The sequence below is a fragment of the Culex pipiens genome, chromosome 1, assembly GCF_016801865.2.
Source record: "Culex pipiens pallens isolate TS chromosome 1, TS_CPP_V2, whole genome shotgun sequence".
Taxonomy (NCBI): Eukaryota; Metazoa; Arthropoda; class Insecta; order Diptera; family Culicidae; genus Culex; species Culex pipiens.
In genome coordinates, this window is record NC_068937.1 from 85,162,517 (window position 1) to 85,174,855 (window position 12,339).

The 12,339-nt window shown below is 37.1% G+C and overlaps 2 protein-coding genes across 4 annotated transcripts in view; one reads left to right on the forward strand and one right to left on the reverse strand.

Annotated features, from left to right (window-relative positions):
• Positions 1-12,339, reverse strand: part of LOC120427459 (calcium/calmodulin-dependent protein kinase type II subunit gamma) — a 46,445-nt gene that overhangs the window by 19,775 nt on the left and 14,331 nt on the right. For all 3 annotated transcript variants that reach the window (XM_039592328.2, XM_039592330.2, XM_039592329.2), the window contains exons 2-3: positions 9,393-9,578; positions 8,781-9,292 (exon numbers count right to left, since the gene is read on the reverse strand). In XM_039592328.2, coding sequence (XP_039448262.1) covers positions 8,781-9,292; positions 9,393-9,578 — 698 coding nt within the window. The remainder of the gene's footprint in view (positions 1-8,780; positions 9,293-9,392; positions 9,579-12,339) is intronic.
• LOC120427461 (origin recognition complex subunit 5-like) lies at positions 9,641-11,948 on the forward strand. The gene is given in 2 exon segments (XM_052706691.1): positions 9,641-11,071; positions 11,132-11,948. Coding segments are annotated over 2 exon segments (1,098 nt in total). The 5' UTR covers positions 9,641-10,790.

Sequence of the window (12,339 nt, forward strand, 5' to 3'; positions counted from 1 at the left end):
CAACTGTTGTCAAACGCCCCGCCCGTGTGGATCAATCGGACCGCGCACTGGACTCACAATCCAGAGGTCGCCGGTTCGAATCCCGCGGCGGGCGCTCTAAAATTCTTTGTGTAAATATGGGTATTCGGGGCCGTCGCTCCGTGCCATACTTTCATACACTTAGGAGCCCAGGGCGGCGAAGTCCTAGTAGATAAAAAGGAAGACACTAGTGGTTGGTACTAGCAATGGTGATTCCTTTGTGGACCATCATTCAGTGAGGTACTCCTGGATTTTAGCTCCTGAAAAGTGCTTAAAAAGTGCAAAAATGCCTCAGGGCAAGAAAAAGAGGCGGTCCTCACCAGCAGGATCGGCAGATTTGAAGAAGCTAAAGAATGCCGAAGCGCTACCTGCAAAGCCAGGCAGTTTGAGCAAGGACGCTCAAAAATTGTCTGGAAACCAGTTCGCTACCCTCCCTGTGGACGTGAGCGAGAAGGATGAATTTGAACGACGGGAAAAGTTGCCACCCATTTTTGTGAAAACATCGTCATCGGATTCGGTGCGAAAGTGGCTGACCGGGTTTATCAAATCTGGTGCTTTACGAGCTTCCATTCGCTTGTGTGCTGATGGACTCAAAATTCTGCTACCTACCAGAAAGGATTACAACTACGTTCGGGATTTCCTGAACAACACAAAGATTGAATACTACAGCCATGACGATCCAGGTAAACGCCCCATGAAACAGGTCCTCCGAGGCCTGTACGACATGGATGTGAGTGTGCTGAAAGAAGAGCTCAAAACTCTTAAGTTGAACGTGATCGAAGTCTTCAAGATGACGAGACACAACAAGGACATCAAGTATCGTGATCAACTGTACCTGGTTCATATCGAGAGAGGATCGACAACGCCGTCTGAGCTGAAAGCAGTTCGGGCAATTTTCAACATCATCGTGACTTGGGAACGTTATCGTCCAGTGCACCGTGACGTGACGCAATGTTCGAACTGCTTGCAGTTTGGGCATGGTGGAAGGAACTGTTTCATCAAGAGTCGTTGTGCAACCTGCGGAGGTGAGCACAAAACACAAGCTTGCGAAACAATCAACGAGAACATCGAAGCGAAATGCTTCAATTGCGGTGGCGACCATTCTACCAAGAATCGAAGCTGCCCAAAACGTGCTGAGTTTGTAAAAATTCGGCAGCAAGCGACGACGAGGCACCAACCAAATCGTCGCAAAACACCACCAGCATACACAGACGTGGATTTTCCTGCTTTGGCGTCTCCAGGAGCAGGATCTACTCGAGTGGTTCCAAATCTGCAGCCATTGCCGTTGAATCAGCGGCAAAGAGTTGCAGAGCATACAACACCTCCAGGCTTCAGTCAGCAACCGAGGGAAAACCAACCAACATCAACGGGTGAAGGCAGTAGTGACCTGTTTTCACCACAAGAACTTCTGAACATTTTCATCGAGATGACAACAACACTGCGTGGTTGCAAAACTCGCCAAGAACAAGTAAGAACTCTTGGAGCATTCATCTTAAAATACAGTTCGTAGTTTACTCGTTCTAGTGATTTTGAATATTTCAATGGATTTATTTTTTTTAGTTTTAGGTTAGGATTAGCTGTTCAAGTGATTTTTTTTCTTTTTTACCCAAATGTATTCAATTCAATGCAATAATGTAAAACAATTTTAAGCAAATAAATAAATGTGATCAGTTAATAATGAAACGAAAAATGCAACAAAGATGAAGAGCATTAGGCCATACCACTTATCATGTAAAAGAAATGTAATTATTATAAGAATGTTCAATAAAGACATATTCAATTTCAAAAAAAAAAAATTTCAAAATACTAGCAATGGTGGCCGACAGCTATTGAGGTTTTGCAGCGCGACTGTGTTTCAAATGTAGGTGGCGCCAAAATGAGGTTACTTGCCAAAAATCGTAATCCTTTCTGCTGGATTGAAGAACAAAAACGCTTATTTCTCATGATTCTCTGCATCAATCTTAATGAAACTGGTTGCAAAAGACGAGAAAAATTTTTTGCTTTAAAATAATGAACATCAATTTTTGGGCGCGCAAAAATTTGTGAACTTTTTCTTTAAAAAACATGTTTCGGAACACGATAAAATTAGTTTCTCCGTATATATCAATGAAATAACCAGTTATATAGTTGATAACAGATGTGTTAATGTATATTCAACAATTTTTATTGATTTTTGACAAACCTTCTTGCCAAATAGTCCAAATTACTATCTTTTTATAAATTTACAGTTTTCTCATAGAAAAATCAAACAAATATTGGAAAGTTGTACACCAAATTGTTGGAAATAATTTTTCTCATCCGAATCCGGCATAAGTTTTATAAAAATGTTGATTATGAAGTAAAAAACTCATTTTTTCAAAAAATCATAGGTTTACGCTATTTGTTCATAGGTGGCGACCAGAGACGCATCGAGCTCTACAGGCTCAATAAAAACTCCTTACCTGCTCTGTATGGTAGAACAGAGCTAAGCTCTGTATGCAGCGAACAGAGCCAGCTCTGTATGGGGAAAAATAATATTGATTTGCATATATCTCAAAAACGATAAGTTTTAGAAAGTTGACATGTTCTAGAAAGTTGCTGGTACCAAAAGGTTCTATATTATTGTCTCAGACGTCATTACAATTTGGTTGATTTTAGTTGTGTAAAACAAGAAAAAACTATTTATTTTCTAAGATACAAGGTATAGAATATTTTTGTTTTCGACAAAGTTGCTCAACTACCAAAAATGAACAACTCTCTCGAAGACACCAAAGCTCTATCTTCAATAGATACCGAAATAAAAAATAAAAACTATTTTTATAATAAATACTGCTTGCGACAAACACAAAGCGACAGCGTCGTAGTCACAGGTAATATGAGGCATGTTTGGTAGAAATCGTCTGAAGTGAAAACTAGTATAGCAGAGTGTTCATAGAGAGTTTTTATGTTCAATGCGTCTGGATGGTTGAAAGAAATTTCAGATAAAATTATACAAATTTATAAAATTATATTCTTTTTATTGTACTGGTAAGTAATTAAGATTAGAAACAACAAAATTATTGCACAGCTATTTTTATGTTTGTCTTGACAAAACAAATGTTTAACAAAATTACAAGTTTTATACAACAAATTAAGATAAAAAACAATTTCAAATACGCAAGTTAAAAAAATAAAAACTAAATCTTCTAACAATTATTTTAATTTTATAAAAAGAAAATCAGTTAACATAAGTTTAACCTTATAAAGATTTCAGGAAACTTTTCTTTTTTATTTAATTCAACAGAAAAAACTATATTTTTCAAGCAAGATAACCATAAGAAAGTTTTATGCTCTAAATAATCTCTATGATATTTTTTTACATTTTGTCACCTTTTTTAAATAAAATAAGAAAATGAAATTGAATAGCAAAAACCATTTTTTCTTTATTTCTCAAGCCAGGAAATCAGTGAAGAGTTTCAAGCTCTAAATGCTCTCTATGGAAATTTGCCATTTTATTACCTGTATTCTAAATATTTTTTATTTTTCAAACAAAGGAAAGCAGTGAAGAGTTTTTAGCTCTAAATGCTCTCTATGGAAATTTGCCATTTTATTACCTGTATTCTAAATATTTTTTTATTTTTCAAACAAAGGAAAGCAGTGAAGAGTTTTTAGCTCTAAATGCTCTCTATGGAAATTTGCCATTTTATTACCTGTATTCTAAATATTTTTTTATTTTTCAAACAAAGGAAAGCAGTGAAGAGTTTTTAGCTCTAAATGCTCTCTCTATGGAAATTTGCCATTTTATTACCTGTATTCTAAATATTTTTTTATTTTTCAAATAAAGGAAAGCAGTGAAGAGTTTTTAGCTCTAATGCTCTCTATGGAAATTTGCCATTTTATTACCTGTATTCTAAATATTTTTTTATTTTTCAAACAAAGGAAAGCTAATTTTTTTTTTATTTTTCAAATAAAGGAAAGCAGTGAAGAGTTTTTAGCTCTAAATGTTCTCTATGGAAATTTGCCATTTTATTACCTGTATTCTAAATATTTTTTATTTTTCAAATAAAGGAAAGCAGTGAATAGTTTTTAGCTCTAAATGCTCTCTCTATGGAAATTTACCATTTTATTACCTGTATTCTAAATATTTTTTTATTTTTCAAAAAAAAGAAAGCAGTGAATAGTTTTTAGCTCTAAATGCTCTCTCTATGGAAATTTGCCATTTTATTACCTGTATTCTAAATATTTTTTTATTTTTCAAATAAAGGAAAGCAGTCAAGAGTTTTTAGCTCTAAATGCTCTCTATGGAAATTTGCCATTTTATTACATGTATTCTATTTTTTTCAGGAAATCAGTGAAGAGTTTTTTGTTCTAAATGCTCTTTATAGAAATTTTGCTATTTTTTTCTCACTACAAGATTTTATTAACATCAATAGAGTTGAATAATGTAATTAAATTTAAGTTGGACAAAATAATCGATAATATATTTTATTGTCGATTATGTTTTACTAAATTTCCATAGGAGCTAAAAACTCTTCACTGCTTTCCTTTGTTTGAAAAATAAAAAAAGTATTTAGAATTGAGAGATTCGACAGAAACGTGCACGCATCCTGGTGGCGAGTAGAAGCACTACGCAACGATGTTCGGAATGACAGCGTGCTTGGAAATATTATTTTTTTTGCAGTTTTTGATTTTTATTTCCTTCAAATATTTTTTAACGTCGATGAAAGTTATTGTAAAGTGTGGCAATCGCATAAACGAATCAAATGATGTATAAATCATAGGGGCTGAGTTAATTTTTCATGTTTTTTCCTCAAATTTACCAAAAAGATCTTTTGAAAAATTGATTTAAAGATGATTCACTTGATTGATAATGCTCCTTATGTGTGTATTATTGATAGAACAAACTATTAGAGTCATATTATAGCATAATTACAATAATTTTCTCAAAAAATTGCCAGTTATTCGAATTTTTCCAAAAAATTCCAAAAAATCACCAAAATGCATTTTTAAGGTCAATATTTTGGTCAAAGGGGAAGAAAAGTAAAGTTTAAACACTTTTACATAACATTTCATCATTACTTTTAACTTTTGCAACATTTAACTCAAGTTATCCAAAATATCGATCATCTTTTTAGAAAAATCGTTTAAATAAAATACCAGTCACAATTAATCACTACAAATCACCACGCATTATGATCGTTAGCGAAATTGCCACACTTTGCAATACCCCACTTTTCTGAAAATGCTTGATTTTTCATCATAAACGCGATTTTTACCTAAAAACTGCTCAAACTGTATGGGGGCTGTCATTCCGAACACCGCGGGAACAACAGCGAACCTAGCGGAAAAAACGTCGTCGAATTCTTCAATACAGGTAATAAAATGGTAAATTTCCATAGAGAGCATTTAGAGGTATAAACTCTTCACTGCTTTCCTTTATTTGAAAAATAAAAAAATATTTAGAATATAGGTAATAAAATGGCAAATTTCCATAGAGAGCATTTAGAGCTAAAAACTCTTCACTGCTTTCCTTTATTTGAAAAATAAAAAAAAATATTTAGAATACAGGTAATAAAATGGCAAATTTCCATAGAGAGCATTTAGAGCTAAAAACTCTTCACTGCTTTCCTTTATTTGAAAAATAAAAAAATATTTTGAATACAGGTAATAAAACGGCAAATTTCCATAGAGAGCATTTATAGCTAAAAACTCTTCACTGCTTTCCTTTGTTTGAAAAATAAAAAAATATTTAGAATACAGGTAATAAAATGGCAAATTTCCATACAGAGAGCATTTAGAGCTAAAAACTCTTCACTGCTTTCCTTTATTTGAAAAATTAAAAAATATTTAGAATATAGGTAATAAAATGGCAAATTTCCATAGAGAGCATTTAGAGCTAAAAACTCTTCACTGCTTTCCTTTATTTGAAAAATAAAAAAAATATTTAGAATACAGGTAATAAAATGGCAAATTTCCATAGAGAGCATTTAGAGCTAAAAACTCTTCACTGCTTTCCTTTATTTGAAAAATAAAAAAATATTTTGAATACAGGTAATAAAACGGCAAATTTCCATAGAGAGCATTTATAGCTAAAAACTCTTCACTGCTTTCCTTTGTTTGAAAAATAAAAAAATATTTAGAATACAGGTAATAAAATGGCAAATTTCCATACAGAGAGCATTTAGAGCTAAAAACTCTTCACTGCTTTCCTTTATTTGAAAAATAAAAAAAATATTTAGAATACAGGTAATAAAATGGCAAATTTCCATAGAGAGCATTAAGAGCTAAAAACTCTTCACTGCTTTCCTTTATTTGAAAATAAAAAAATATTTTGAATACAGGTAATAAAACGGCAAATTTCCATAGAGAGCATTTATAGCTAAAAACTCTTCACTGCTTTCCTTTGTTTGAAAAATAAAAAAATATTTAGAATACAGGTAATAAAATGGCAAATTTCCATACAGAGAGCATTTAGAGCTAAAAACTCTTCACTGCTTTACTTTGTTTGAAAAATAAAAAATATTTAGAATACAGGTAATAAAATGGCAAATTTCCATAGAGAGCATTTAGAGCTTGAAACTCTTCACTGATTTCCTGGCTTGAGAAATAAAGAAAAAATGGTTTTTGCTATTCAATTTCATTTTCTTATTTTATTTAAAAAAGGTGACAAAATGTAAAAAAATATCATAGAGATTATTTAGAGCATAAAACTTTCTTATGGTTATCTTGCTTGAAAAATATAGTTTTTTCTGTTGAATTAAATAAAAATGAAAAGTTTCCTGAAATCTTTATAAGGTTAAACTTATGTTAACTGATTTTCTTTTTATAAAATTAAAATAATTGTTAGAAGATTTAGTTTTTATTTTTTTAACTTGCGTATTTGAAATTGTTTTTTATCTTAATTTGTTGTACAAAACTTGTAATTTTTTTAAACATTTGTTTTGTCAAGACAAACATAAAAATAGCTGTGCAATAATTTTGTTGTTTCTAATCTTAATTACTTACCAGTACAATAAAAAGAATATAATTTTATAAATTTGTATAATTTTATCTGAAATTTCTTTCAACCATCCAGACGAGAGCATTTAACATAAAAACTCTCTATGAACACTCTGCTATACTAGTTTTCACTTCAGACGATCTCTACCAAACATGCCTCATATTACCTGTGCCTACGACGCGGTCGCTTTGTGTTTGTCGCAAGCAGTTTTTATTATAAAAATAGTTTTTATTTTTTATTTCGGTATCTATTGAAGATAGAGCTTTGGTGTCTTCGAGAGAGTTGTTCATTTTTGGTAGTTGAGCAACTTTGTCGAAAACAAAAATATTCTATACCTTGTATCTTAGAAAATAAATAGTTTTTTCTTGTTTTACACAACTAAAATCAACCAAATTGTAATGACGTCTGAGCCAATAATATAGAACCTTTTGGTACCAGCAACTTTCTAGAACATGTCAACTTTCTAAAACTTATCGTTTTTGAGATATATGCAAATCAATATTATTTTTCCCCATACAGAGCTGGCTCTGTTCGCTGCATACAGAGCTTAGCTCTGTTCTACCATACAGAGCAGGTAAGGAGTTTTTATTGAGCCTGTAGAGCTCGATGCGTCTCTGCCCAAAACCAAAGCTAAAAACTCGATTCGCCACCTACATTCGAGTAGGAGAACTTTGGTGCAAGGTTACGTTTACGTTTTTGCGCGATAAGTGCAAAGGCGAGTGAAAACTATTTAAAGGTTTTTTAAAAGAAAATAGATCTTTTGGAATAAAATAAAGTTAACAGGAGGTAAGAAATAAAAACTTCTATCGATTGACTTTTTGATTTTTTTTGCTAAGTTGCCTTTTTCATTGAAAATTCTGAGATCCGGATTGAAAACGCGAGAATGAGGTTAGATTGCAAATATTGAAAATCATTCCAATTACCATTTTTCAAGCAGAGCTTTGCTTTTATGGTAGTAGTGACTTTAAAAAATATTTGTCCACTTGAATAATCTACATTCTCAATTGATTAGTTAGGTTTTGGTTGATTAAAACATTCCATTATTTTGAATCAGATAATGAACAGGTTAAATCGGCAATCACAAAAATATTTTCGCTTATATCAATTAAGCTATTTATTTCTTACCTGCAAATGGTATAATTTGCTATAAATGTCGATTTTATGATAAAATAAAACAATTTCAAATTTCAAACCAACTTACTTGCTGTAGGTTGTAATGAAAACATCACCCCAAATTTCAGCGCCCTTTAGTGGGGGGTAATTTTGACGTTTGATTGCCTATAAAGTCAACTTCGTTTGTTGTCAAACGAACGGGGTCACTTTTTAGTTTGACACCCCTTTTACAAGGAGTTCACACACTCTATCAAACGTTTGTTTTGATAGCTTGCGTAAGCGCCGTGTAAAAAGTGACAGTTCGTCACTTTTTAGTTTGACTTTGACCAACCAACGGGGTACAAACTAAAAAAGTGTCAAACGAAAAAGTTACCAACCACCGGGGGTTGAGTGTATTTTCTTATTTCAGCCCACGTTATAGCACAATGTTTAAATCTTCAATCAAACGACCAAGAAGAATATTGTTTAATCGGCGAAAGAGGTTGAAGGTTCTTTACAGGGACATTTGCCTAATTAAAAACCTAAAGGATGTGTTCTACAGTGCTGTACAGCCGCGGAAATTGGCAGATTGTTTCCCCTAGCAATTAGCGCACATAAAGCTCGACTTGTACTGCTGAAGAGCACAACCTCCTTCACTCGGTAGAGTTGCAGAAATACTTTTTGACGGATATGTGACGAACAACAAACTTACCGGCGTCAACAGTTGCGGCGTGGCCGTCGGCGACGAAATGTTAGTGGTGAACTTGATCCCAGAGCCGAGATCGAAATCACAGATCTTGATCGGACACAGCTTGTCCGGGTAGACGCACAGGATATTCTCCGGCTTCAGGTCCCGGTGGGCGATGCCTTTCTTGTGCAGAAAGTCCAACCCGGAGGCGATCTCCTTAATGATCTGGGCCGCATCGTACTCGGAAAAGCACACGTTCTCCTGGATGCGGGTCAGCAGCGGTCCGCCGTTTATCTTCTCAAACACTAGGTAAAATTTTTCCTCGTCCTCGAAAAATTCCAATAGCTGCAAGATATTCGGATGGCCCTGACAGTGGTGGAACGTTTCCACCTCACGGAACACCCGAGCCCTGGCGTGACCCGGGATCTTGTCGATGATCTTCACCGCGTACTCCAGCTCTGTGTAGATGTTGATGCACGTTTGGACCGAAGCATACGCGCCCTCACCAAGCACCTCGCCGGTCAGCTTGTACAACTCTGCACATAGGAGAAAAGACAATTGGGAACAACAATTAATGAAGCTGCTCAACCGGCAGAGGACAATATCTTTCTCTCTCTTTCTCTGCCTCGCACTTACCTTGGAAGCACGATGATTGCATCGACGAGCTGGCCCGTTTCTTCCTGCGTCGCTTGCGCTTCATCTCCTCCTTGTGGCGGTTGAAGTCGGCCTGGCGCTCCGCATCGGTCATCCGCACCTCGTTTGACTCATTGCCCGATATCTCCTCGCTGCTGTACCGGGCTACCTCGGCGGCGTTTCGCGAATCTATAATTACAAAAGGAAGCAGATTTGAAAACGGGCATGTTGAGGTCGATGCGCAGCACAGCACACCACATTCCATTCCACGCTGAAATGCTGGCGTTCGTGCGCGCGGCGTATTTACGGGTTTTGGGGTCAAAATGGTGATCGATAAGTTCATAAGCATACAGTTTAAAATTTATTGCGTTCCGTGAGAGTATTTTTCTTATATAAATTAAAATTGATTATAGTATAGATGAATTTATCTGCAGCATCCTTAAATTTCAAATTCAATATTGTATATCTAGAGTAAATTTTCAAAAGGTCCTATGCGACAAAAGTAAACAAACTGAGTTATTTATTGCATGAAATTCTGCAAGCCGAAAACTACACCTTCCGCTGATCCAATTTATTAAAAGCCTTTTATTTTTTCAGTTATTGATTAAATACAAAACAACCTAAAACGATTCTCAATAAATTCTACACCAAATAATTATAGGTCGTTTTACCACGTGGGAGTCCTATATGCATTAGGGTCAAGCGTGCACATAGAACCTTAGCAATTCAACTTATGATTCATTTATATCATTTTTCAATTATGATGCATATACGCCCATATCAAAATGACCAAGGTGCATGATTTTTAGTTATTTTGTTAAGTCGTTTTTTATGAAACTCTGAAACAAAAATATTTTGCAATCTTCATGTTTGTCCAGTCCTTGCGCAACGTGTAGTCATCAGCTGATCGAGAATATGAAATGTTTCAATGCTTGCAGTGCGAGAGAGAGAAACCGTTAGGAGAGAAAATCGACCAATCAGCGCTCTCGTCGTCAGCTGTCAGATAGGTGCTGGCAAAACATCCTATGCGACAATGTAAACAATATTTGGCAGAGTCGCATAGGACTTTTCAAGTTTTGCAAATTTGCAGTTGTTTCTATTTGCTTTTTTGTTTTAAAAGTGCTTTAATCTTATTATAAGCCGAATACTTGTGTCCAGGTAAGTTTTTCCTAGAAAATAATGCGGTGACTGCGTTTTGGCAGCTGATAATTAAATTTAAAAAAAGTGTTTCTTGCGTTTAATTTCATATTTCATTCCAGATGTGTGGCGCCCGAGATTGGACGGCAACGTGCGAAAGGACGCCGTCGGGACGAGGATTCGCCGAAGGCCATCCTGAACCGGCTGACCGGTCACGTTCCGTGCGCGGCCAACGGGTACGCCTCGCTGGCCAGCGTCGACTCCATGAAGGACTTTGTGGCCCAGTCGCCCTCGCGAAGCTACATCGTCGTGCTGGACAACGCCGACCGGGTGCGCGACATGGACCACAACATGCTGCCAATGTTGCTGCGACTGAACGTGTGCGTGCTGCTCGTGTCGGATTTGCCGTTTGAAAAGTACTTTGTCAGGACGGGGCTCGCGCCGGTAGTGAAGCTGTTTGTGGCCGAGTACAGCAAGAAGGACATTTTGGTGATTATGATGAACGATTTCGAGGCGGTGCGGGAGCAATTAAGGATTGAGTTGGAGTAAGGGTTATTTTGGATGTTTTAGGGCGATTTGTGATACTGATTGGTTGTACTTTTTAGGTCTTACAAGCATGCCAACTTGTCGGAGGAGGAAATTGATAAGCATCTGAAGATTGTGGAGATGCTGACGCCCGATTTCTACGAAAACTACCTCAACATCTTCTTGAACGTGTTTTTCAAGGTGTGTCGCGACTTGAAGGAGCTGCAGCTGGTTGCGCTCGAGTGCTTCCACAAGTACTGCGAACGGGTGCTGGACGGGACGACTGCCGCGGACGACGTGACCCGGCTTTGGCGGAATATTTCTAAAACCATGAAACTTGCCCTCGGGACAATCTTCATGCGCATGGAGAACGTCAACCAGGAGTTGCTACGTCCCATCACCGTCGACGGCCAGACTTCTTCGGAATCCGTCGAGAAGATGCAAACGATGAAGCGGCTGGCGCAAACCCTGGAACTGCCCTTCTACACCAAGTTCCTGCTGATTGCGGCGTACCTCGCGAGTCACAACGCCGCCAAGGAGGACAAACGACTGTTTATGAAATATCACGACAAGCAAAAGAAGCGCCTCCAGTCGGTCAACGCAAAGGCCGAGGTGTCGAAGAAGATGGCCACCCAGCTGGGACCGAAGGCGTTCACCATCGACCGGCTGTTGGTAATTTTTTACGCCATTCTGGACGAGAAGGTCGGCCTGACGTGCAACTTGTTGGCGCAAATCTTAACGCTAATTCATCTCAAGTTCCTGAACTTTGCCTCCAGCGAGGGAACCATCATGGACGGCAGCACGCGACTTCAGTGCACCGTAGGAATGGACTTTATCGTGCACATCGGCTAGATGGTCGGCTTCAACGTGAGACAATACCTGTGCGATTTCTTCTAAGCTTGCGCTTGCGTGTGTTTGTATTTATTAAACTCAACTTGTTACTATTTTCAATAAATATTCTGGTAAATCCGAGATGTGAATCGTTTCGCTGAGGGTGGTGACGCGGTACCGCACCTGAAAGAGGCCATTCTGGAGACACTGGTCGCGCAGCAGCAGGCAGTACGGGACGGCAATCGAGTCGAGGTGGTGCAGCTGTTTGGCCAGGGAACGACCGCCGTTACGCTCGGAGCAGTCGAGCACGGTAAGGTTCGCTTTGCGCAGCACGTTGCACAGGTGTTTGGCCAGGTCGCGCAACTCCGGCATCAGGGCGGGGTCTGGAAAGCGAGAAAGACAGTTACAACTCAAATCAGAAACAAGAACGCAGTACTTACCGTCGGAAAGACACACG